At 47.5% G+C, this 26,324-nt stretch overlaps 1 protein-coding gene across 4 annotated transcripts in view; it reads left to right on the plus strand.

The window, feature by feature from the left end:
* Positions 1 to 26,324, plus strand: part of SH3GLB2 (SH3 domain containing GRB2 like, endophilin B2) — a 50,545-nt gene that overhangs the window by 15,089 nt on the left and 9,132 nt on the right. For 2 of the 4 annotated variants that reach the window (XM_082207944.1, XM_082207945.1), the window contains exons 2-7: positions 5,407 to 5,548; positions 6,604 to 6,732; positions 8,529 to 8,662; positions 9,810 to 9,902; positions 17,582 to 17,644; positions 22,748 to 22,771. In XM_082207944.1, the coding sequence (XP_082064070.1) occupies positions 5,407 to 5,548; positions 6,604 to 6,732; positions 8,529 to 8,662; positions 9,810 to 9,902; positions 17,582 to 17,644; positions 22,748 to 22,771 (585 nt within the window). The remainder of the gene's footprint in view (positions 1 to 5,406; positions 5,549 to 6,603; positions 6,733 to 8,528; positions 8,663 to 9,809; positions 9,903 to 17,581; positions 17,645 to 22,747; positions 22,772 to 26,324) is intronic. The other 2 variants (XM_082207946.1, XM_082207947.1) reach the window with 2 other exon arrangements.

Genomic DNA, 26,324 nt, shown 5'->3' on the forward strand with positions numbered 1-26,324 from the left:
AAGAAAAAGTGATTTATATGTGTTGTATGTGCAATATAACATTGTGCCACCAGATGGTGACATGGAGTCCCATTTTTCTCTATCTGTTTTCCCTGTTTAAATTTACACCGCTTAAACCTGAAATGTTTCTTTGATGTGTCTAGATCCAGTCTAACAAAATGAATTTCAATAGGGACCAGCTGCACCAGTATAAGATGCAGGATGCCTGGATTGCCTGTAGAACAGGTGAAAGAGATCATGGGGTCTTAGTAGACCACAAACTTCACATGAGTCAACAGCGTGATGTATTAGCAAAAAAAGCTAATGCCATTCTAGGCTGCATCAACAAATCAAAGGAAGTCATAGTACTGCTCTATTCCACCTTGGTTAGACCACATTTGGAAAGACCGTAGTCCAGCATACAAACCTGCCTGGGTTCTGAGATCTTCAAGGGAGGCCCTGCTCTTGGACCCAGTACCCTCAAAGGCACACATGGTGGGCACATAGGAGAAGGCTCCTTCCCTAGAGAACCTAAACAGGCTCCTTCCTTCTGCTAGCAGGTGAAGACCTTTTTGTTCCAACAGGCTTTTGGGAATTAACTGGCTTTTTGGAAAGGGCCAGTTCTGTTATGTATTTATTGTAATTATCTGTATACTTTAATAGAGCTGAGAGAGAGAGAGAGAGAGAGAGAGAGAGAGAGAGAGAGAGATTGTCAGGGGTTCAGGGACAGAGGCACAGGTGAGGGGGGAGACGGAGAGCGATGGGGAAGAATCCCAGGACAGTGAGGAAGAGGATGACAATGACTTGAGGTCTTCCATGAGTCTCTCAAGTGAATCGGAGGATTCCCAGAAGGGGGCGCCCCTAGTCAGGCCAAGGGGGGTCACAGGGGGGACCTGCCAGGAGCAGGGAAGCAGCAGGGAAACCCGGAGTGGGAGTGGGAGATCGGGGCCGGCCTCCCAGCAGGAACGGAGTGAAGAGAGTGGAGTTCCCAGTGTGACACACGGAGCAGAGCAGGAAGGAGACAGGGGAAGGAGTTCGGGGCAGGACGTCCTGCCGGAAGGGGCGGAGAGTAGTACAGGGAGTAGTGTAAGTGTCAAAAGGAAGGTCAGGGGTAGCGAACGCGCGCCAAGTTCAAATGTGGAGGCGCGCGGAAATGGAGAGAGCCCGGAGGAGGAGCCTGGCCCCAAAGCACGAAGGAGGGGGGAGCAGGCATCTGAGGAATCCGCTTCAGGAGAGAGAAGGAGGGAAGGAACCCAGGGGGGCAGAAAGACCCTGCGGAAAAGGAAAGACAGGAAGAGGTGGACTAGCACAAGCCTCTTAAGCTGGTGTAGGGGCGGGACCGATTCAGAGGGGACTTCAAACGTCTAGGCTAAGAGACGCGGGGCTGCGCGCCTCGGTTGTGGAACCAATAATGAACTGCAATAAACATCCTTGTATATAAGAAGAGTCTGGTGTTGGTCTTTTGTGAGCTGAGACCTGAGGCAGCCCTGACAGATATTTTATTCTAATTAGTGTTTAATTGCTTTTTAATGATTGTTTCCTATGTTTTAGCTTTTCCTATTTTATCTGTAAGCTGCCTTGAGTACCTTTCCGGCAGGGAAAGGTGGGATGTAATAACAATAGTCATATCACCACCCTGGAGACAAACTGGAATGGATTCAAAACCAGACATATAATCTAAATTTCAATCAAGCTTTCTGCAGACAAATCAGGATGCATGTTGAATAAATAGGTTGCTGGAGGGAACCCCCAGTCTGCAAAAAAGGGGGTTTAACTTTGAGGTTAACAGTAAGTCTTTGTGCCAGAGGCGATGGACCACTCTCCATTGTTGCTCCCCTTCTGTGCCAGTTAGCCAGGGAGTGAAACAATGCACGCATTTCGTGTTGAGCAGCAGATTCTCCTCCCCACCTCCAGGCTGAGGAAACTCTACTCCAACATGAAATATTGATTTTCCTGGGCTGCAGCTTGCCTCCCCTCGCCAATGTGGGCAAGAGGCTCCCTGCAAAAACGCCAGCCTACATTATTCATTGCCGGCATAAATGCGACCCTGCCTTCCTGGGACTGAAAACAAGGCCAGTTACTTTTACTCCTCTTGGCCCAAAGACTGAAAGAGGAAGATGGGGGGGGAGGCTTAGTTGCTGCCAACTTTGCACTTACTCCTGTGTGTTGGATCCCAAGAAGGAATGTGTGTCTTAGGGCAGGAAATTAAGGTCATAGAATCATAAGATTGGAAGGGACCCAAAAGGTCGTTTAGTACAACTTCCTGCAATGTAGAACTCACAGCTAAAAAATCCCAGATGGCCACCCCTTAAAATCCTCCAAGGAAGGAGAGTCCACCGCCTCCTAAGGGAGACCATTCCACTGTTGAACAGCTCCTACTGTCAGAAAGTTCTTCCTGATCTTTAGTCAGAATCTCCTTTCTTGTAACTTGAATCCCTTGCTTTGAGTCCTGCCCTCCAGAGCAGGAGAAAACAAACTTGTTCCCTCTTCCATGTAACAGCCCTTGAGATATTTTAAGATGGCTATCATATCTCCTCTTAAGTCTCCTCTTTTCCAGGCTAAACAGACCCAGCTCCTTCAACCATTCCTCATAAGGTTTGGTTTCCAGACCCTTGATCATATTGGTCGCCCTCCTCTACACACATTCCAGCTTGTCAATATCCTCAAACTGAGGTCACCACAACTGGACAAAATTATCCAGGCATGGTCTGACCAAGGAAGAAAAGGAAATAATAGCTTCCCTTGATCTGGACACCAAACATCTATTGAATATGCAGAGAATGGCATTAGCATTTTTTGCTGTTTTTCATTCAGAAGCCCCTGCCTACTCATGATATAGGGATGCGGGTGGTGCTGTGGTCTAAACCACAGAGCCTAGGATTTGCCGATCAGAAGGTCGGCGGTTCGAATCCCTGCAATGGGGTGAGCTCCCATTGTTCGGTCCCTGCTCCTTCCAACCAAGCAGTTCAAAAGCACACATTGCAAGAAGATAAATAGCTACCACTCCAGTGGGAAGATAAACAGCGTTTCCGTGCACTTCTCTGGTTCGCCAGAAGCGGTTTAGTCATGCTGGCCACATGACCTGGAAGCTGTACGCCGGCTCTCTCGGTCAATAAAGTGCGATGAGCGCCACAACCCCAGAGTCGGTCACAACTAGACCTAATGGTCAGGGGTCCCTTTTCCTTTACCTTTACTCATGATATGGAGTGGGAAATTTTCCAGTTCAAAATCTTCTGTAAACCACCCATTGCTGCCCCCACCCCCGGATGCTATACAGTCGGTGTATTGCAGCTAACTCAGTTCTACTCAGAGAAAACCCATTGAAATTCATGGATCCAAGTGAGTCATGCCCTTCAATTTCAGTGGGTCTGCCTTGGGGTGTTTTGGTTCAATTTTGCTTATTACACTTCCCTGATTTTGAGCTGAAAGTGCTGAAACATACTTTCTCTCTCCCCCCCCCCAGCACCCCCCAAGAAAAAAATACCCACTTTTGTTTGGGAGGCTTTTCCTGCATTGTTTGCTCTCCCCCCCCCCATCAACTTTTTCAATGCAATGCTTGAGTTGTTGTTGCTGCTGCAAACAGCAAATCCTAGCCCGAAATGTGCTGAGCCATTGTGTACCCATTTACTATTTTAAAAAACGGTTTGGGCATCGATATGTCATTCTGAAAAGCATGCATGGGGAACCTGGTGCCCCACAGATGTTGCTAGAATCTCATGATAGGTTTAGGGAAAGACCCATTGCCTGAAACCCTGAAGAACAGCTGCCAATCATTGTGGACAATATTGAGCTAAATGGATAAGTGTTCCAATTCAGTGGAAGGCAGCCTCCATTGTCCCTGTCTGCATTTACCATATTTCCCATTATTCCTATAAAAAGGAACATATTGCTTTGCTACCCAAATCTATCAGGCTACATACAATTAGCATATGTAGCCTGAAGACTGTGGCTGAGTCATAATTTGAGTCAGACCTGCTTCTGCTAGGATTTGTACAATTGCTGGAAACGTGGCCAGTTTTGCAGCAAGAGCCACACACACAAAAATATACTGGTAAAGTCTGTATGTTGCCAGAGTTTTAAAATAAAACTGGGAAGACCCATAGTTCAGTGACAGAGCACCTGCTTTGCATGCAGAAGGTCCCAAGTTCAATACCCAGCAGCATCTCCAGGTGGGACTGGGAAGACAGATCCCCTGCCTGAAACCCTAGAGAGCTGCTGCCAGCCAGTGTAGACAGTACTGAGCTAGATGGACCAATGGTCTGACTCTAGATAAGGCAGCTTCTTATGCTCTTATTTAAAATCAGTCATTTCTTCAGAACATTGAGGACTGGAATCTTACTTAACTTTTTAAGGGCTACAGCTCAGTGGCAGAGCACATGTTTTGCATGCAGAAGGTCCCAGGTTCATCTCCAGGTAGGGCTGACAATTAAAAACCTGAAGCACGGCTGCTGGTCAATGTAGGCAATACTGAAATAGAAGGACCAGTAGTCTGGTTTGATATAAGGCAGCTTCCTGTGTTCCTGAAATATGGAAGGCAAGGTAGGAACAGTTGCTGCTATCTAAGTAATACCCTGAGACCTCCCACCATTTACTATCTGTGGCTTTTCAAAAGCCTTCTGTAGTTCCATTCTAACGAGGCATCATGAAGCTGAGCGATGAGCTCTGCTGGAGCTCTCAAGAAAGAACTGGCAATGTGCCCTACAATATTTTTGCCTCTCCATCCTCTCAGCAAAGCAACTAGCAGGCTGTATTATTCTTGTGCAAATATTTGGCACGTAGGTTGCAGCCTAGAATTTCTGTTGCACCCATCATGCAGAATTATGAGTTGTGGTTCTAGGCTGCACCACTTCCTGGAAGGGTGGACTTTAGAATCATAGAATCAAAGATTTGGAACAGACCTTGGGGGGTCATCTAGTCCAACCCCCTGCAATGAAGGAATATGCAGCTGTCCCATACGGGGATGGTGTTTTCAGCACCACACTAACCAACTGAGCTATCCAGGCTTTTTTTTAAAGGAAAAGAAGCAGCATTCTGTGACGCACGATGTTCAATGCTCTTAAAGGCACGCTAACCCCTACACCAGGGGTCAGCAGGGGGCCGGTCCACTGTCTCTCAGACCTTGTGTGGGAGCCAGACTATATTTTTTGGGGGGAGGGGAATGAACAAATTCCTATACCCCACAAATAACCCAGAGATGCATTTTAAATAAAAGCACACATTCTACTCATGTAAAAACACGCTGTTTCCCAGACCGTCCGTGCGCTGGATTTAGAAGGCAATTGGACTGGATCCGGCCCCCGGGCCTTAGTTTGCCTACCCATGCCCTACACCATACTAGCTCTGATACATTAGTCCCGTCCCACCCCCAATACCATTTTGGGCAAATTAAAATCTTTCAGTTTTTGTCTCCCTCACCCCCCACTGCAGTTCACAGAGGAGAAGTTTGGCCAGGCCGAGAAGACAGAGTTGGATGCCCACTTTGAAAACCTCCTGGCCCGAGCAGACTGCACCAAAAACTGGACGGAGAAAATCTTACGTCAAACCGAAGTCCTCTTGCAGCCAAACCCTAGTAAGCACCTCTTTAGATTTTGGAGAAATTGATCCATTGGGTGTCATGGGTGGGGGCCCCCTTGGCTCTGTCAGAATCTGGCATGGTTTGGTAGCCCCAGATGTAAGGAGGAAGAAGGAGCACATGATGTGGGGCCTGGAAGGCTGGCATCTAGGGATGGAGAGAGGAGGTCCTCTCCTTGCAGTCCTTGTCGTCAAAGAGGAGGAAGCAGATCCGCCACCTCTCTCCACCAACCTATGCAGAGCTCCTTTCATATTTGCCGCTAGCCCCAAATGTTGTTTTGTTTTGCTTAAAGCATTTCTTAACCACACCTCATTAAAGAGATTGCAAGGCAGCAGGCAAAAGCGCACGCACACACACAAAAATGAATCCGTGCAGCATGTAAAAGCCATTTCAAGTGACACAGAACCATAATGGACGACCACAAGCCCAAGATTTAAAAACATGAAAAGCTTAAATACTGCATTGTGGTTTTGTTTTCTGTTTCGTAAAGTAAAAGCAGCAAGAAATCATCCAAATTGGCTAAACAAATAAGTGGGTCTCCAACCCACTTCCAAAAAGCTTGTAAAGTCTACAAACCAGCCTTTCAGAGGTGGGGGGCATTCCAAAGTCGGACACTGTCATAGAGGCACTTTTCATTGTACAGTCATACCTCATGTTGCGTCCGCTTTATGTTGTGTCTTTTCGCGTTACGTCCCACAGCAACCTGGAAATACTGGAATGGGTTACCTCCGTGTTTCGCCACTTGCACATTCGCAGAAGCACTAAATCACGCTTCACACCTGCGCAGAAGCACCAAATCGTGCCGCACGCCTGCGCAGACGCGGCGCTTCGTGTTGCGGGCATTTCACGTTACAGACGGGCCTTCGGAACAGATCCCGGTTCATAACACGAGCTACCACTGTACAATTAAAGAATTAATCTAAAAACATTGGCCATCCCTGCTGAAGTGCCTGCGTCACTGGCTCTGCAGGCTTGACTCTCCCCAGAGATACAAGATATTTTCCCAAAATTATTTCAGGACCTAACAAAATCTCTTTTTTCCCACCCACCAGGTGCCAGAGTTGAAGAGTTCCTTTATGAGAAGTTGGACCGAAAGGTGCCCTCTCGGGTCACCAACGGGGAGCTCCTGGCTCAGTATATGATTGAGGCAGCCAATGACTTTGGCCCTAATTCCCCTTATGGTGAGTTTTGTGGATGTAGTACATAGCTTTTTGGAGAAGATGAGGGTTGGTGAGTCTCCTGTCAAGCCTCACCGCCATTGTATCTTCAGGGGTGTGCAGAGGACTTGCGTGTGGAGGTTGGCGGTTGCTGTGAAAAAACGGCTGGCTAAACAAGCCATACTAAGTCTTCGGACTGCCACTACTCCTGTCCATAAAACAAATGAGGCAAAGCTATTGTTGGTAGCCTCTAACTCTCCAGCAGGCCCTAGCCAAAATGGCCAGAAGTCAGGCACAGTGGGGAGTGGCAGACTCTCCAAATGTGGGTGGCCTTTTCCTGGTCATCCTGTGACAGAGAAGGCAAGTTTGGGGTCCCCTACATCCTTTTTGCTCATCTGAAGAGTTTTGCTTCCACAAAAAATCAATAAATGTTCTTTTGCCGCAGCCAGAACCTCCTGAAATTTGTACTCTCGGACAATCAGGCATGAATTTGCCTGTTCTCTCTGCTCTGGTGCTCCTCAATTTGATTATGTTGGGTTCTTGCAAAATCCATTACGGCCCCGAGGCTCAAGTTAATGATCTCGGTCTCCTGTAATTGCATGGTGATCACACCCACACCCAAACACCGGAGACTCCACGCAACTCCCTTTAGCCCATCCAAATGAAAATGGCTGCAGTCTGGGAGTGGTGCAATATTGCTTGGGGATGTAACCTCATTCTTCGGCCTGTAATCACTGCTCCCCCTTCACATTATTGCAACTCAGCCAAAATCAGTCTAACTGAAATAACTATGCAGTCTCCTCCTGACTAACCCTTGCCTTAGTTTCCTGCCTTCCTGTTACTCTCCCCACCCTGGCTAAAGCAGGGGTGTGACTCCCTGCCTGATTCCTGCCCTTTTTTTAAAAAGAAATATATTATTGATGTAAATCACATGAATCAATACAATAAAAACAAACAGAAGTGCAAAAAAGCAGTGCACTATATTTGGGAGCGACAAAACATTAAGTTGGTAAAGTACTTAAGACCATCAGGAAAGCCAATTTTCACATTGTACTGGAGAGATGGAATCCTGGGCATCCTCATTTCTTGTTTATAATATATAATCCCATCAAACAGCATAGGATTTTTTTCAGGATTCTCCAAGCCTTTATGCAAGTATTAAACTCTGCTTTTTTTTTTTTTAATTACAAACTGAAAGTCTCAAGTTCTGCAAGGTTTTTCCATATGGGGACCATTGAGCTTCCAGCAGCTGCCAGTTTCCATGTCAAGAATTCCTGAGAGTTGAAACCTTTCAGTTTATCAACCCATAGATTTAGTTAACAAAGCTGTGGTGAAGTTGGAATGGGATGTTTGAGTATTTTGGTCATTTCTTGGCAAGCCATCATCCAGAATTGGAATACTTGTGGGCAGCTTCACCATAGATAGAGAAAGGTTCCTTTCCCCCCACAATCCCTCCAACAGCTATGAGGAGATTGTGACATAGAGGCAATTTGTGCTCGTATGTAGTGCCACCCGCATAGGATTTTTATGGAATACTCTCACATGAGCTCAGGCAGACCTGTATGGTTTGGGTTATTACAGCGCGTATACCATTTAGAATATTTTATTTGCATGTTGCAGGCCTTTCTTCCATATAAGTTTAAGCTGGTATACTGTAAATATCTACCCAACACCAAACCTTTTTTTGCCCTTTTGCCCTTGAGCTAATAAAAGTGCCCTGAACCACCATTGTCACCTCTTGCCTGCGGAGAGGTGGAGCTGGCCTGACGTTGCCCAGGTCAGCTGCCTGAAGTCCCTTTGCTGTGTCTTCTCTCTCGCAGGGAAGACCCTCATCAAAGTTGGTGAAACAGAGCGGCGCTTGGGTGGAGCAGAGAGGGACTTCATCCACTCTGCCTCCATCAACTTCCTTAGCCCTCTGCGCAATTTCCTGGAGGGTGACTGGAGAACTATTTCGGTAAGTGGAGGGGGCTCAGAGCACCTGTTTTGCATGGAGAAGGTCCCAGGTTCAGCCCCCATTGGCACCTCCAGGTAGGGCTGAGGAATGTCCCCTGCCTGGCACCCTGGAGAGCCACTGCCAATCAGGGTGGACAATACTGAGCTAGGTGGACCAATGGTCTTGTTCAGTATAAGGCAGTCTCCTGTGTTCCTGTTTAATTCAGTCCGCTCTTCAGAACTCTGAGGGCTAGAATCTTTATGCTTAAGCAAAGGGCTGTAGCTTCTGACTTAGGGGAAGGGCTGCCTAAATCCTGGAAAGCCTCTGCGAATCAGTGAAGGCAATATTAAGCTAGGTCCTGACTCAGTAGAAGACAGCTTCCTATGAGAAGGCCAGTTTTGTGGCAGTGAGAGAGAGGAGTTGACTTCTGAGACAGTTTCAGAGAGATGAGAGGGGGTTAATTAATGCCTAGGAGGAATTAAATAAATGCTACGATATTTTCCGACCAAGAAATAAGTAGTGTTAGACCGGCATCTGTGCCACGGGTGGTTGTCAGTCCACCGGTGGAAATCAATGGACCTAACTTAGTCATGTTCATTCATTTCATTGGCTCTACTCTGGGCAAAACTTGGCCAAATACCACCTCAGTCGGTTCAAAGCACATGCATGCCCCCCCCAAAGAATCCTGGGAATTGTAGTTTAAGAGCACTGGGAATTGTAGCTCTCTGGGGGGGGGGAGCTGTTTTAATTCCTGCTTGGTTTTATAGCTTTTAATTGGTTTTCTTTTTTCTTTCATCTTTGCAAACCACTTAGAGACTATTGCAGTTGGGTCACTTTAGAAGAGGATTGGACGCATTAATGGCAGGCAGATAAGGCTATCAATGGCTACTTGTCACAAAGGCTATTATGCTCTGCCTCCCAAGACCAAAGGCAGTAACACTTTAACACAGCAGTTTCTGGAAACCACAGGAGGGGAGAGGGCTCTTGAGGGCTTCCTATTGGGGCACCTGGTCAACCACAAGAAGGCTGGACTAGATGGCTCCTCTTTGGCCTGATCCTGCAGCCAGGCTCTTCTAATGTTCTTATGTAGCTATGCAGTAAGAAAAATGAGCCTTTTTCCTTTTGCAATCTTGACTCTTCTCCCCACCCTTCCCTTCCTCCTTCCCAGAAGGAGAGACGGATCCTGGAGAACCGCCGTCTAGACCTGGATGCGTGCAAAGCAAGGCTGAAGAAAGCAAAGGCTGCAGAGGCCAAAGCAGCGGTAATGCTCCTCTCCTCTCCTCCCCACTTACTTCCTTGTTGACAATCCTCTTGTGTGTTTTATCCCCCCTCTTTCCCACCCACGTAGTCTTTTTACTCATGCCTGCATGTGACAGATTCCAACATGTGCTCTGCTACTCCACCCCCCTCTGGTGGGCTTGAATCTCTTCTGAACTGCATGCAATGCATCATCTAGGGAGGGGAGGAAGGGTTAGGATGTCTGAACTCTCCTCTCTCTTTCCCTGACCCCCCCCCTCCACCACCTACCTGCAAGCCAGAGTGAGTAATAGAAAAGTTTTCAGCGGGTTGACACAGAAGGTGCCTGTTGAATCTCCAGTGGCAGAGAGTTCCACAGGACTGGGTCAATGATAGTAAAGGCTCAGTTTCTAATTGTTATCAGAAGAGCCTCACAACTAAAGTGGTCCCTGAGGCACCCTGGACATAAGTGGTTCAGGGCTCTTTGTACATTAATACAAGGACCTTGAACATGGCTCATTAGTGAGAGGCCAGCCACTTTTTAACTCAACCAATTACCCCTGCCCCATCTAATGTGTCTGCATTTGGCACTTGCTATGGGATTCTGCATCTAAAGTCATACACGCCTAGGTGGGTCCTTCAGAAAGCCCAGTCCTCTAAGTGGGGGGTGATAGGATCTAGGCTGCAGCACCAAGTGTGGGCTGGGGTGTGAATTAGAGTAGCTGAACTCTTACTTTCCTCCAGGAGGAGGCAGATTCCTGCAGAACAGCTGGAATGAAGTTGTTGGGGGGGCGAGGTGTTTGCACCTCATCTCCACACCCTGCATTAAAAATGGGCAAGTCTGCCGTTTTTTGGTACATAAAACAGGCCAGGCACGCAATGGAGAGATTGAATGTCACAGTCAGCCCCTTAACTGATCACTGTCATTGTCGGAAAGGCTTGACCCCAGTTTTGGGCTGAGCAGTGGTTGTTCGTGGGACTTAAACTCTTGACCACATTTAATGCGTCTTGAGTTTTATGTTACATATTAGCTGACGGGGGGAAAGGGTAGAGCTGGGATCCAGTGTCACAAGGAGGCTGTGCTCAGTTCTTCCAGCCCCTTCTGGTTGTAGGAAATAAGCTGTTGGCCGTGGTACCAATAGCCAATTCCCTCCTGCAAGAGTCAGAAGCTGGAGGGGAGGTTTAAACCAGGGCTGTGTGTTGCACAGAGGAAAACCTTCAACCAATGTGGGTGGGGACTTGTGGCCCTCCTGGTGGGCTTAACTCCAAATACCATCAGCACCCAACTAGCATAGCCAGTAGTCAGGGATGATGGGAGTTGTAGTCCAACAATATTGGGTGGCGGGGGCACAGGTGTTTTAACAAAAAGCAAAACCGACCCAGACATCTATAAATGCAATAATGCATTTAACGTGATGTTGCTTCTTTATTCCCCCTTACCCATTCTGTTCCGACAAAGCTTCAGGTATCTGACTGGCTGATTCCACATAGGTTGTCAAGAACCATTAGAATACTAGGTTGCCACATACACAAGTTGGCCCTAGTGCTTCTGGTTCTTAGGGTTGCCTGCTTACTAAAAACCATGACAACATGAACCGTTCTTTGTAATAATAAAAAACCCGCCCAGTTTCCTATTTATACCACACATACACACACCTCTGGCTCTCCAGATGTTGGGACTCCTGACTCCCACCAGGTTAGCCAGCATGGCCAATACTCAGAAACAGTGGGAGTTGTAGTACAGCAATGTTTGGAGGGCCAAGGTTTCCCGCTCCCCCCTCCCTGCAAACTGAGTGCCTGTTACAGGGTGAGGCCACATTCTAGCCAACCTCTCTGATAACAGCACATTTTGTCAAAAGTCTCGTCCTGTTTTTTCTAGGGCTTAAAAATAATAATTGCAGGGGATTGGGAGGTTTACACTGAAACTGTACTGAGTACGGCGCATAATTAAGTGGTTGCAGCTGCCACCTGAGCAGGGAAAGCGATTGTGTGTACTTGCCTTTTTTGCTAGAACTGAAAAGTGTTTGGTTTGAAGCACCAGCTTCTCTTGTGTTCCGACCCCACACCACCCTCTCTCTGGGGCTTGCCTGCCATTATCCCTCCCCTATATCCCTCCTTGGTCCCCTTCAATAGGAGGAGCCTGAAAGAAACACACCTCCATCCCACCTTCTCTTAAATCCAGTCGCCCAAAACTAGGGGAGGGTGGATCTGACCATTTTAGCTTTCACTAGGGGTGCTGTCAATTTCTGCTTGTCTCTGATTCCTGATATTTCCAGTCTTAAATCCAGTTCTCCACTTTTCCACATCAATATGATAATATATATATTTTAAAGTCTTCATGAAAATTCAGCAGCATGAAATTTTCATGCAAATTTCTCATATATATATATATATATATATATATATATATATATATATATAATATGACTTTTGCATATTTCCTCCTCTTATAATGCCACCTTTTTATGCTGCATTTCACTAATACATGCATTTATCTATACACTCTTGACCTCAGTAAATGGCTTTTTGTACACTAGGCTGGAGAACTGAATTGCAAAATTTGGATAATTTTTGAAGGCTGGGTGTGTTTCAGTTTGCACACTGTTTTGGAAAGTGCAGATTTGGTAACATTCTCCTTAAACTGTGAACTGAATCTCCCTTCTCTCCATCTGTATCCACAGCCCACCATCCCTCCCCACTGCAGAATTGCAAACCTTCTCCCTATCTCTGACTTCCTTATCCTCTCATAGAGCTGATTTTGCCATCCAAAGCAAATTTCTTTCCTGCTCTCCTGAGTTGACTCTTTCCCTGTCTGTTAGTTTCTTTCCCCTCCTAACTTCTGAATCTCTTGCCTTTTGTGTTGCTGATGTTTTTGTCCACTAACCTCTCTGTTCTGTCTTTTTTTTTTATTCTGTGATTTTGCTCAGTGTGAGGGAGATGTGAGTATTATATTGTGTTTATGGTGCTGTGACGTTTTGACCTGAAATGCTTCTTATTGTCCCACTTCCATCCAGAAATCTTTTTTTTTAAAGAGAGTCCCCTTTGCCCAGCGGGGACTCGCCCTGGAGAATGCACTTGAAATGTGTGTGTATGAGAGAGAGTGTGTTTGTATGTGTGTGTGAGAGAGACCTGCCTGTGGCAGAAACAGCTGACTGGCTGATTTCATCCACAGAGCCTACAATCATTTCCGTTTTCCAAAGCCTTTTTGTAAGTGTTTGCTCAAGAGGCAGAGTTTTGGGGTGGGGAGAGGAGAATGGCAGTCAGGGTGGTGTGTGTACCTGTTGCGATACAGTTTTGTTTTGTTTTTAAGCTGCAAAATTTGACTTTCATTTTAAAGTCAAGTTTCTAGTCCTTAATGGGTACAAAGATACTTTGGTGGGGGGGATGCATTTTTCCTGGGTTGAGATTTCTGTTTCAATACCTTCCCACTTTGCTCGCTTTGCACAAATTAGGCGTCATGCATGTTTGCATAATCTGGGCAGATCACAGAACTTCAGTGCAGAATTCTGATACATGTATTATTATTATTATTATTATTATTATTATTATTATTATTTATTAAAAAGCCAGAGTACACACAGCCCTGGTGTGGTTAAAGAATGTGTGGATTGTGTGTATGATTTATCATGGGAACTACAAGATTATGGTTCTCCAGCTATAAATAATGGGCTGGATAGTGGAGGATCAGGGCTCAGACTTTCTCGAAAAGGGTATGAGCTTTTTGGAAAATTCCTGCAGTGCTGCGCTGTCTGACTGCATTTTGAGCTACCAAACTCAGCCTTTTTCTCCCTAATCCAGGTGTGGGGAACCTTGGCCCTCCAGATGTTACTGAACTACAATTCCCATCATCCCAGGCCACTGGCCATTCTTGCTGAGGCTAATGGGAACTGTAGTTCCACAACACCTGGGGGGACCCAGGTTCCAGACACCTGCCCTAATCCTTGCAGCGCAGTATTAAGAGGGATACATTCTCAGGCTTCCCACACTGCCTCTTGATCACTGCTTGCATATGGTGGCTATTGGCACGCAAAGAGGCTTGCCTCTTCCACAGCTCCTATTTTGCTGGCATGAAGCGGCTTGCCTCTTCTGCAGTTTCCTTTTTTTTGTTTGTTTTGCCAGAATGGTCATTGTGGGTATCTCGGCTAGACTGCATCCTTGAGCTGCAAGACTTGGAGAGGCTCTCAGAACTATATATCAATATATATATATATATCATGTGCAGTCAAAAAAGAGAAAGCATGGGCATGACTTCAGGATTCCTGCTCTTGACAATGGGCTCCCTTTCTCCTTCTGCCACTTCCCTGTCTCAGAAATGAGGGTTAAGGTGTTCCAGACATCCTGTTCAAGAACATCTTGCTAGGTTGCTTATTGCTGCCTCTAAACCTTACCTGAATTTGGGCCCTAAGGGTGGTCACCTTCCTTTTCCTATAAAACTGGTATTTTATTTTTGGCTTTGTTGCTGAGGGTTGTATATATACAATTCACTGATGTGGGTGTGGGTGTTCTGGGCAAAGGTCAGAACTTGAGTGCTAGGTTTGACACCCAAGAAGCAAGTTTCTCGTCGCTATTGCTTTGAAGGCACTGGTTTGCGAGTGTTTGGTGAAAACTAAGGAGGGTTTTGGGGGAGAAAAGAACTGCTTTGTTTATCCGCCAATCTCAGCAGGAAAAATATTGTGCAGATTTGATAAATATTGCCGGGGGTTTCCTATGCGTTTATAATTTTATGCAGGCTACAGTATACTGACTCCCCTTGGCTGTAGAAATTTATGTATATTGATGCAAAACTTATAAAATGATAGCCCTGCTCACTAGACATTTCTGCTCTGCAGATTAAGCATATCTCGTTGATTTTAAAAGTTACTCTTCAGTCAGGGTTGAGTTAGTTGTATCTGCTTAATTAAATATATGTTGCCTTTTTGTGGTTGGAGGAATCGGTTGGAGTAGGGGTTACGCTGTGCTTTGTCATCTTTCCTGGCTAAGTGTTTTAAAAGTGATTGGGTGCTTCACGACTGCAGTTGGGTCAGAAGTCTTAGTGAGGGGCTGCCAGCCGCTTGCACTGGCTTTTAAACTGACCATGGTTGTATTCCATACACCCGAATAAATGAGGAAGCATCTGCAGCAGAGGAGCCAAGACTTGGGGCTGTCCAGAATGCTGCCTTTGCAGTGGCAAATGTGCTCCCGCAAAATACCCTGTCAGGTTTAATGACACAGTAAGGGACGTGGGTGGCACTGTGGGTTAAACCACAGAGCCTAGGACTTGCTGATCAGAAGGTCGGCGGTTCGAATCCCCACAATAGGGTGAGCTCCCGTTGCTCGGTCCCTGCTCCTGCCAACCTAGCAGTTTGAAAGCATGTCAAAGTGCAAGTAGATAAATAGGTACCGCTCCGGCGGGAAGGTAAATGGCGTTTCCATGCACTGATCTGGTTGGCCAGAAGCGGCTTAGTCATGCTGGCCACATGTCCTGGAAGCTGTACGCCGGCTCCCTCGGCCAATAAAGTGAGATGAGCACCGCAACCCCAGAGTCGGTCACGACTGGACCTAATGGTCAGGGGTCCCTTTACCTTTAAGGACAAAGCAATTGCACACATAATTTTCTTTGTGTTTGTGTGTCTGTCACTCCCCTTCCACACTCCAAATGCTCTCTCACAAACTCTCCATCCAGCACTGAGTTTTTTGATCTGGACAAAACAACCCTTGCTTCTACAGACTCATTCACATGAACTGTGATAGAAGGATTCCTTACTCTGAAGTTGCAGGCTACTCTTCAAACACCCCTTATGATGTCTTTGCTGTGGCCCATAGCAAATAGGAGCAGCTAGCTGGCAAGGGGCTAAACCTCTCCCCTTTGCCCTCCAGTCCTGATAAAGTCCCTTACTGCCTTAAAGGAGCTCATGAGAAGGCCTCTCCAGAATGAAACACCACAACCACCCCATTTCTATCTAGAGATTTATGCCATCTGCCACCTGGTCACCAAAACGCCTTTTTGTTTTGGGTGCTTTGCAGTTCAGCTGATTGTTTTGCCTCATTTCTGCCTGGCTCTGGCAGTTTGGGAGCAGAACAGACTCTGATTGCCCTGATGGATGTCAGAAGTCCTGGGTGCGCCTGGGACAGGTGTTCCACACATACCCCACCAGCTGGTCTTGCTCTGCCCCTGTTCCTTTCAGAAGGACTTTCACTGCAGCATGAGAGTCCTGGTGCACCAAGCAAAGAACAGGCATCATGTTTCCAACAGCGGGCAGCCCAATCCTTTGAGGAGCCCACCCAGCACAGGGATGAAGGCAACTGGTCTAACCTGTCTGCCCTTAGCACTTGAATTCAGTGGTGTATGAATAGCTCCATTTACTATCTCAGCTAATATCCACCGACAGATCTATTCTCCATTATCACACCTAATTTATATCTTAGGGCATCACTGGGAACTTTCTGGAAGGTTGCGGGTTGGGGGTGCAGCAGCCAGATCCTACTTGTAATTGACAGATGGATAAATTGGACTGTTTCCCATTTCCCCCTTAATAACATCATCATCATTATTATTAAAATAATTGCATACTTTGTATGCAGTTTTGCCTGATGTAAAATATTTGGCAGGCGTCATTTTGATAGCCATCTTCAAATATCTGAAGGGCTATCACTTAGCAGCTTGTTTTCTGCTGCTCCAGGGGAGTGGGGCCCAAACCAACGGAATCAAGTGACTTTCTGAGAGTAAGAGCCATTCAGCTGTGGAACTGGCACCATTGGAAGGCGATGGACCCCCTTTGTTGGAGACCTTTAAACAGAGGTTGGATGACCACCTGCCAGGGATTCTTTAGATTCTTGCATTGTGGTGGAGGGGTTTTTGACTAGATGACCCTTGGGGTTCCCTTCCAACTGTATGATTCTGTGAATTTTCCCTAAAAGAATATTTTTGGGGGGTATATTGCTGTTTTTCCTTATATGCACATTTTTGGGGGTTTTTTGTTTGTTTGTTGTTTGCTTGCTTTGGTTGGAGAACTGCATCATGCAGAGAAGTGTGAATTTTAAGGACAGCTGCATTTTATTTTGGAAAAATGCAAGTTCACATTGAAGTGTGAACTGAGCAAATTTCAGAGGGTGGGATTAATCTCTAGCAGTTGAAATCTTTGGGGAAGGAGGCGCCAAGTCAAAAGGTAGGCCTCATTGAGTGGAGTCCCCGTTGGTCCAGCGATAGCAGGCATAGGCAAACTCGGCCTTCCAGATGTTTTGAGACTACAGTTCCCATCATCCGTGACCACTGGTCCTGTTACCTAGGGATGATGGGAGTTGTAGTCCCAAAAACATCTGGAGGGCCGAGTTTGCCTATGCCTGAGCTATAGTTAGAGGAGCTTGCTAGAATGTAAGAAAAGCCCTGGAGCTGGATGAGGCCAAAGGAGTCCCATCTGGTCCAGCATCTTGCTCTCACAGTGGCCACCCAGGTGCCCCCAAGGGAAAGCCACAAGCAAGACAAGAGTGCAGAAGAGCACTCCGCACCCAGCTTCCAGCAGCTGGTATTTTTCAGAAGTATTTCTGCTTCCAAATGTTCCCCTGGAGGCCCTCTCTCTCGCAACACAAACTGCAAGGAAGCCTCTAATGCTTCTTACAGGAAATACCTGTCCCTCTAGTTCCCCCTTCCCCACCCAGAAAAAAAAGAAAGCCTTCCATTCACCCTTCTGCATGATCTATACGTGAAATTCTATTCCCCCTCCGTAGGCTGTGCCTGACTTTAACGAGACTAGACCACGTAATTACATTCTCTCCGCCAGCGCATCAGCGGTAAGATCAACTCTCTCCCTCATCTCTTAGACAGTTTGTGCTTTAACCTCTTTTTATTGCTCTCTCTCCTCCCCTTTTCCTTTCCCTTTATCATCCTGGAGCAAGCCTTTTACTGCTGGTTTTCAACATTTTAACGTAATGGAAGCTATCCAGGACTGTGTGCAGAGCTTTCTAGGCAGAGGAACCTGAGTTCTGTCCATCCATAGGCTGAGCAGCTTGTTTTATTATATTATTATTTGCAGTGTTTATACTTTATTGTTTATTTTCTGTTTAACAAAATTCGTACACCGCTTGATTGTTTTGTTTTTACAAATCTCCCAGCGGTTTACTAAGAAAAAGAAACCTTAATTGATAAACCATTAAAGTCAGGAGTTGCTAAATAAACCACGTGCAGCCTGCAAAAAAACAAAAACAAAATCACTGTTCTAATATGGTTCCTGTCCTCTTAGGCTCACAAGCTAAAAAGAGACACAACACACAAGGAAAAAGGAACTGGAGGGAGGAGGAAAAAGCAAACTGTAGCACAAGCTCTATAAGGTTACAGTTCTTAAAGTTAATAGTGATATTATTGGCATTCTAGATAAAGAGCAGTCCCTCCCCAGATCAGAACTAGGAAGAGAGCAGGTAACAACACCCAGGGTGGCAGGATAGAGAAGCATTCTTAGGAATGATTGCCATGACTCTGCCAGGGTGCTTCCTCTGTATCTTTTCCTTCCAGTCCAGTGCTGAGCAGGGGATGCTTTTTTCTGGGCAGCTTCATTGCCAAGTGGGGGATTTGAACCCTGGTCCACAGGTCCTGGTCTTCATTTAATCTCCACAACAACCCTATGGCGTAGGCCTGGCTGAGAAAAGGGGGGAGGTGACTGTTCCGAGGTCACTATCAGTGAACTTCATGGCCAAGTTGGGTACTTGAATCCTGGTCACCCAGCCTGACACTCTAACCACTACGCCACACTTCTCCAGGAATAGCAGAGGCAAGACTGGCAGCAACGAACACTGGGCTCAGCTGTTCCAGGCCCACTGTGCTACAACTCTCATCAGCCCCCAGTGTCACATGGCCATGCCAGCTGGGTCTGATGGGAGCTGTAGTTCAAAACATCTGCCAGGAGGTCCACCAGGTTGATGAAGGCAACTTCTGATCTTCCTTTCTCTGCTCACCACCCCCTCCTTCAAGTTCCCTTCAACGGGCGGAAATATTGCTTTCTGCTGGACAAGAGCAGGCAAACAAAAGCCCACCCTCTTTCCCCTGCATCCCATTGTCTTGTTACCAAGTGCATTTGCACGAGCCGTTCTTCCGCCTTCCCTATTGCACGATCTATTTGCACTGTCTCGTTAAAATGTTGAAAACTCTGTGTGTGCCTTGTACTGTCACTTCGGGGGTCGCTGGTAGAACCACACTGATGCCCTCCTAAGGCTTGGGACTAGCCAAAAATGAAAGACTTAAATGGCTTAATCCCCCGACTCATGGCAGGGGGTTGGACTAGTTGACCTTTGGGTGTCTTCCAACTCTACGTTTCTATGAATTAGGTTAAAATGGGCCTTCTCTTGCTGGGAAGGAGCTTCTCTGTGTATAGCATACAGAATAGCTGCTGGAAGTCAAAGAGGGACGGCATCAGTGCTGGCTTTACAGGGGATCCTCTCTGGACCCTTCTCAGGTAGCAAATGCTAGTATTTGCATGTGGTGGTGGTGAAGATGTCTAAAGCATTAGTGTGTCCCCCCCCCCCCAGTAATTCCATGTGTCTTTTTCCAGAGAGGTATTTGCAGCCCAAACCGGCAGTCTTCAGATGTGATGAGGCAGAGAAGAAGTTGTTTTCTCAATTTTAAAAGGGTGGGGAGCTTCTGGATTCTGGCCAGGAATCCTCCAAACAGGAAGATTAAAAATATTTATTCTTTTCTTATATAATTCAGGAGTGTTTATAAACCACTTGTTTTCTTTGGAAAAATAGAGAAGCGGTATTTGCTGTATAACAATGCATTCGGAAGAATGCATTCTATAAAACATTAGTACAAAAGCATATGGAAACCAGGAGTTTGAGAGGTCCAGGCAAATTGGTTAGATCTTTCTCCTTGGGCTGCAACAACTGTCTTGAGCAGGCGGCACCCTGGGGATGCTAGTAGCATACAGTGCAAGTGGCCATCCCTTCAAGAGGGGAAAGGCTGTAGCTCAGCGTTAAGAGCCTCCCTGCATGCAGAAGGTCACAGGTTAAATTCCCAACATTGTCCTCAGGTAAGGCTGGGAAAGACTCTGGTCTGAAATCTCAGAGAGCCGCTGCCAGTCTGTGTAGACAATACAGTCATACCTCAGGTTGAAGTAGCTTCAGGTTAAGTATTTTTGGGTTGCATTCCACGGCGACCCAGAAGTAACGGAGCGCATTACTTCTGGGTTTTGCTGCTTGCGCATGCACAGACGCTCAAAATGGCATCACACACAGGTGTGGAAGCGGTGAATCGCGACCCGCGCACGCACAGACGCGGGTTACGCTCTACTCAGGATGCAAACAGGGCTCTGGAATGGATCCCATTTGCATCCAGAGGTACCACTGTACTGAGCTAGATGTGCTCAGTGATCTGACTCAGTACATGTTCCTTTTTTCTTTTCTTTTTTAAGAAATCCAGCCCTTTATTTGGAACCTGAGGACTAGAATTTCCCCTTATTGTTTTAAGGCAAGGCCAAGGCTCAGAGCCCCTGTTTCCCTGAGTAAGCAGTGTTCAGGTGGCATCAGGACCACAACCACCTCCAGATAACAGCGGGGCTACCCTGCCCCATCCCAATGGTTGGGCATCTGCCTCAAGGTGTTTTGTCTACAGCCCAGCAGAAGAGAGGGAGGGGTCTTGCATGCTGATAACTTGGCTGGATTCTGTCTCTGGGCTGCAATTCGCCATCTTCCTCTCCTCTCTCCCCCAAAAGGGCCACTTTTCTTTTTGCTACCTGCTCTGTGCTTTGCTGTTGGGTTGTCTGAGTGAATTGGCTGGCAGGAAATATATTATTCTCCCCCCCCAACCCCGTTAATTGTATGGATGGGTTTGAGGACCACCACTGTCTTCAAGGATCTGGCTTAACAGGGTGATGTACTGAAATGCAAGAGTGTTAACCACCGAGGAAATTGCATCGGTTCTTTCCAACTAACCAGTCGTCTGGACCAAAAGCCATTTTGAAAGAACGGTCCATTCTGATGGTCCTTGCAGGGGTGTGGGTGTATTTTTTCTCTTGTTAAGCACACACACTCCCTTGCAAGGCACCAAGACCTCCCAACCCTTAGAAACAGGGACCCTTACAATGTCACACCCTTCCCTCCTCCAGATTCTTCACAAGTCTAAGGGGGGGAGAGGGATGGGGGGAAAGGGGGTGGTTAGAAGTGCCTGCTCTACTCCACCTCTCTTTTATTTTCTTGCCAAAATGTAGATGATAAATAGTGTTTGCATCCCAACTTTTTCTCTTAGGAGCCCAAGTAGTGTACACATTCCCCCCCCCCCACCTCAATTTAATCATCACAACAATCCCACGAGCTAGGAGAGACTGAGAGGCAGGGACTGTGACCCGATGTCACACAAGGGGAGCTTTGTGGCCAGAGTGGGGTGTGTGTGTGTGTGTACGTTGAACCCTGTTCTCCCCTGGGTCCTAGCCCGACACTCTGACCACTAGACCATACTGGCTGCTGCTGAAACGTCCTTGCAAATTGGAACCCTCCTCTTAGAAACTTACATTGCTACATTGGTTATTCCTGGTTCCTGCCCCGAATATCCAACTTGCAGCCCTCTAAATCACATAGGATCAATATCTGCTAATGGAACCTAGCCTGTGTTAACTAAGGGTGGGGTGGCTGTGGTCTGCTGTGGTAAAGAAATGTTGAAGTCTCCTCTCTGGAAGGTGTCAGCACCCTTTTCTCCCTTTTCCTCTGCCCCCTAACCTGTCCGTGCATTTACTTTATATATTTATTTTGTGAACCGAATGTTGCATCTGTTGTCTGGTTCCATTACCCTGAGCCCAAATGCCAGTAGATGTCAGCAGACAGTCTTGCTATGACCCAAACTGTCCTTCTGAGTTAGTTAAAAAAAGGGGGGGGAGTAGAGATATGATGTGGTTGTGTAAGAAGCCTTAACTTAAGTGTGAGCAGTCTCTGGCTACCTGTGTCATGTCCTCTGCACTCCCATCTGTGTAATGGGTTCATGCTCACCTTTTGATTTTAAAAACAAAAACAGAAAATTATAATGCGCCATTTTGATTACCAATATGAGGCAACTGGAAAACAGAATGTATGTACAGTATCTGCCAGAGTCAAGACTAGAATCTAGTAATTAAAATTGGTCCCTGTAACGCTGGCCTTCCATGGGAGGTTGTTGGTGAGAATTAGAACCTTTATTTTTAGGGGAGAGTCCATCGGCTCAGTGGCAGAGCATCAGAGGGTCCTGGGTTCAATCCCCATTAGCCTCTCCCCTGCCTGAGACCTGGGAGAGCTGCTGCCAGTCAGTGCAGACAATACTCAGCTAACTGGACCTATGGCCTGACTCAGGATAAGGCATTCTGCTGTGCTCCTGTTTAATCCAGCCCAAAACGATGAGGACTAGAATCTTACTTATTTTTAATGAGAAAGGCCACAGCTCTGTGTTTTAGCAACCACTTTGCATACAGAAGGTCCTGGGTTCAATCCTCATTGGCATCTCCAGTAGACAGTACTGAACTAGATGGACCAATGAACTGTCTCTGTATTGGGCAGTTTCCTATGTCCTCCTACTCCTCCCTGTCCCTGAGCCTGAGCCTGGAACTACAGATACCGTTAAATACATCTAACTTGGCAGTGCTCCACCAGTCAGGGGTACAGATACAGCTGCTGAAAACCTGGCTTGTGCAAAATACAAAGTGTTGCCCCTCTGGAAATGGCCTGGGTGGGTAGCAGCTTTCTAAAGCAGAGGTCTCATGTCTGGGAGGAAGCATCGCTGTCTGCTCTCATTATTGCTGGTGGCAGGGCCCCGTTGTTGTTGTCGTTTTGTTCCTCTGGTGTGCCCTGTCGCTGCCTCTTCCAACAGTTGTTTTCACTGTGGAATGTTGCTTTTCGGTGTCTTCCAACGCTGACCTTTTCCTGTTTGCTCTGTGGCCCCAACAGCTTTGGAGTGACGAGGTGGAAAAAGTAAGTATTTGCCAATGTTCCAGCTCTCCGATTTTTCCTTTGCTAGAAATGTCCATGGTGAGGATGAGTTTCATTGGGGGAAAGGCCGTAGCTCAAATGGTAGAGCATGTGCTTTGCTTGCAGGCGGTCCCAGGTTCAGTCCACAGCATCTCTGGAGGTGGGGGGGGGGAGGCTGGGAAAGAGCCCCTGCCCGAAACTCTATAGAACCGCTGCCAGTCATTGTTGACAATAATGAGCTACATGCACATGTGCCACTATTTAATCCAGCCCTTTGTCCAGAATTATGAGGACTAGAATCTTGGCGGCGGCAGGGAGAGCTGTAGCTCCCTGCTGGAGCATCTGCTTTGTGTACAGAAGGTCCGAGCTTCAGTCCCCTGTTTGAAACCCCCAGGGAGCTGCTGCCATTCAGTGTGAACAGTTCTGATCTAGATGGACCAATGGCTGGTGGACTCAGTTGAAAGCGGTTTCCTATTTAATTCCACCTTTTCTTCAGAACCATGAGGACTAGAATCTTACTTTAATTTTAGGGCAAGGGCTGTAACCAGTGGCGTAGCGTGGGGGGTGCCAAGGGTGCCGGCCGCACCGGGCGCAACATCTGGGGGGGCGCGAGTCCAGAGGGAAGGGACAAGTTCCTTCCTCCGCCGGGCTCCCCGCAGCCACCGCCAGCCTTGTGCCCTAGCGCGCGCGCGCCCCCCGCCGCCGCTGCGCTCCACTCACTGCTCGCAGGAGGAGCAGCCGCTGCAGCAGCGCCGACGCCGCCACCGATGCCTGGCCAGCACGGGCAGCCTCCGCACCCCGACGCGCCACCGGGCCTCGCCGCGCCCTGCGCTCCCCAAATACCTCCGAGAGGAAGCCGGTGGGCGGGCGAGGCCCGGCTAAGCCTCTCGCTAGCGGGTTAAGAGGCTTTCGGTTTCGTCAGCAAGTTTGGCGGGCTTGCTCACGAGTAAATGAGTGGTGGATCATCCCCCTAAGGGTGTGTGTGTGTGCTAAAGAAAGGCTTCCGGTTTAAATTCTTTGTTACGCTGAATATTTATCTTTTAAAGATACATAGTAATAATAAAAATAAATGAGAAAAACGAAAGGCATTGGATTTTGCTGTGCATGGTGCCCTTTGGGAACTGGCAAGGTGGGTTTTGAAGCTACTGCTGCAGAGTGGCGTAGCGTGGGGGGTGCAGGGGGGCCCGGTCGCACCGGCCGCAACATCTGGGGGTTAGGGTTAGGGGCGCAAATCCACTGGTTAGGGGGCGCAAATTACTTGCCTTGCCCCGGGTGCTGACAACCCACGCTACGCCACTGGCTGTAACTCAGTAGCAGAGCACATACTCTGCATGGAGAAGATTCCGTGTTCAATCCCCGGTGGGTAGGGCTGAGAGATACAAGCCTGAAACCCTGGAAAGCCACTGCTGCCAGTCAGTGTAGCTGAGAGATGGTGGAAGTCCCAGTGGAGGGATCCTGTTCTAGGGAAGGCTGGCAGGGAGGGACCAGGACAGGGAGGTGCATGTGCCTCTGTGTGTGTGTGTGTGTGCCATGACATCACAGAAGGACCTTGTGTGAGTGTGGCTGTTGGGCCATTGAAGAAGGCCCCTGTGTGAGCATGGGTGTTGTGATGTCACAAAAGTGGGTCCTGTGGGTTGGGGATGCTGTTGACATCACAGAAGGTCCCTGTGTGAGTGCAGGTACTGCAGCATCTTACTGGTTGGAGGCAAGAGTGCTGTGACGTCAGAGCAGGGCAATCTGCATGTGGATGAAAGGAGGATGTGCTTTGACGTGAGGTGGGCCGGGGGACATAGGGAGGCAGGCTGACTTTTGGAAAGCCACAAGCAGAGGCCCAGCAAGGTCAGGGGCGGTGTTAGGCTGTCAGAGCAAGGCAATTCATGCCTTGATGAAAGGCGTGGGTGCTCCAATGGCTGGCAGGCGGGTGGTCATGGCTCTGTGTGGATGCTGTGAGGTCACAGGAGGAGGCCTGGTGTGCGGAAGCCTAAACATGTCAAAGGGGATGGGTGCTTTGTTTCCAAGTGGGCTGAGCTCTTCTCAGAGGTGAGTGTTGTGCATGTTCTGACATCAGAGAAGGAAGGTGGAAGCAGATTTTCCCACTGGTGCCAGGGAAGGGGTGGGGAGTGGCAGCACGGTGTCTGCCCTAAGTGCTTATGTGGATCTAGAGGTGATTGCTGTGACATCACAGGAAGAAGATGAAAGGAAAGTGTGTGCAGTTGTCAGGGAAGGAGAACCTTTTGGTCCATACAGCTCAGTATTGCTCACACCAACAGGCAGCATCTCTCTCCAGGGTTGCAGACGGAATCTTTCCCAGTCCTACCTGGAGAAGTCATTGGGGACTGAACCTTCGACTTTCTGCATAGACATTGCCTGCTTTATCACTAAGCTGTGGGTATCCTTCCACCTCCGTTTTTTGCTCCGTTAGGCTGACACTTTGACCACGAAACCCCTGCCCCCACTAACAACTGGATATGAAGGTTGAAAAGGCCAGGAAATTGTGACTCTGCTCATGAATCTTAGTACCACAAAATCTTCAGAGAGGCTGGACAAGTTTATTGACAGAGGGTGGCTTCCTAAACGTATTTGTTTTTCCTCTCCATAGCTGATGACAACACATCTTCTAGGAGCTGCTTTGCAGATTGGGGTGCCCTCACTTATTTTGGCAGTTCCCAGATGGGTTCACCAGGCAGTTGCAGGACCCACAATGACCCTCCACAGAGCATCATTCGGGAAACTCACTGTGGGAAAACTCATGTTGCTGCCCCCTTGTGGCCAATGTCCTTTTAAAAGGAAAGTGGGCCCAGTGGAGGATGCCTCCTGCTGGTGAAAGTTCTGGGCAGTAAGGCTGGTTGCCCTTAAAGCATTCCTGCTGTCTCTTCTTCCCATGGCAGCTGGGGAGAGTTTCTGCATTGCGCAACAGAGAACTCCAACGCAACAATTGCGCTAGAGGGAAAAGTCAATGCACAACAGGTTGTACTCTCAGTTGCTCAGCAAAGTGACCAGGAACTCGTTTTCTGTATTCTCGCTCACAACAAAATCCCGCAAGCAGAAAACATTTTGCTCACAGGAACAAATGTACTGCTCAGTGCCTGCACTGGATGCATCCTGTTCATTCATTTTATTTCTACTTAGGACCATTGAGCACACATTTTTTAATATACCCATTTATGCCCCTACCATCAAGCTCCATAAAGCAGCAGAACGAGATGTGAAAACTTTCACAACTTGAATTTAATTAAAACAGCTGCAGCAAAAGCGTAGGGACCGCTAACGATCTATTCTTCCCAGGGCCCTCTGAAACAATAGAATATTAATGCTGTCTAAACCTCTTTAATGAAGGAGCCCTGCTGCTGCCATTCTTTCTTGGGCAGATGTCCCGCAGTTTAGGATGGTTGGCTTATGTGCTCTGACTCTTGTAAGGGCTGAACTTTCCCCAGAATGGAACGTTTGGAGTGGAGAAAGGGGTTGTTCAGGGGGAAGGGGAATGACCTAGCAGTGATTTTCCCATTCACAACTATTTTATTTCACGAAAATTATGCACCATTTGATTGTAAGGAAA

The sequence above is a fragment of the Podarcis vaucheri genome (genome assembly GCF_965113315.1).
Source record: "Podarcis vaucheri genome assembly, chromosome: Z".
Lineage (NCBI taxonomy): Eukaryota > Metazoa > Chordata > Lepidosauria > Squamata > Lacertidae > Podarcis > Podarcis vaucheri.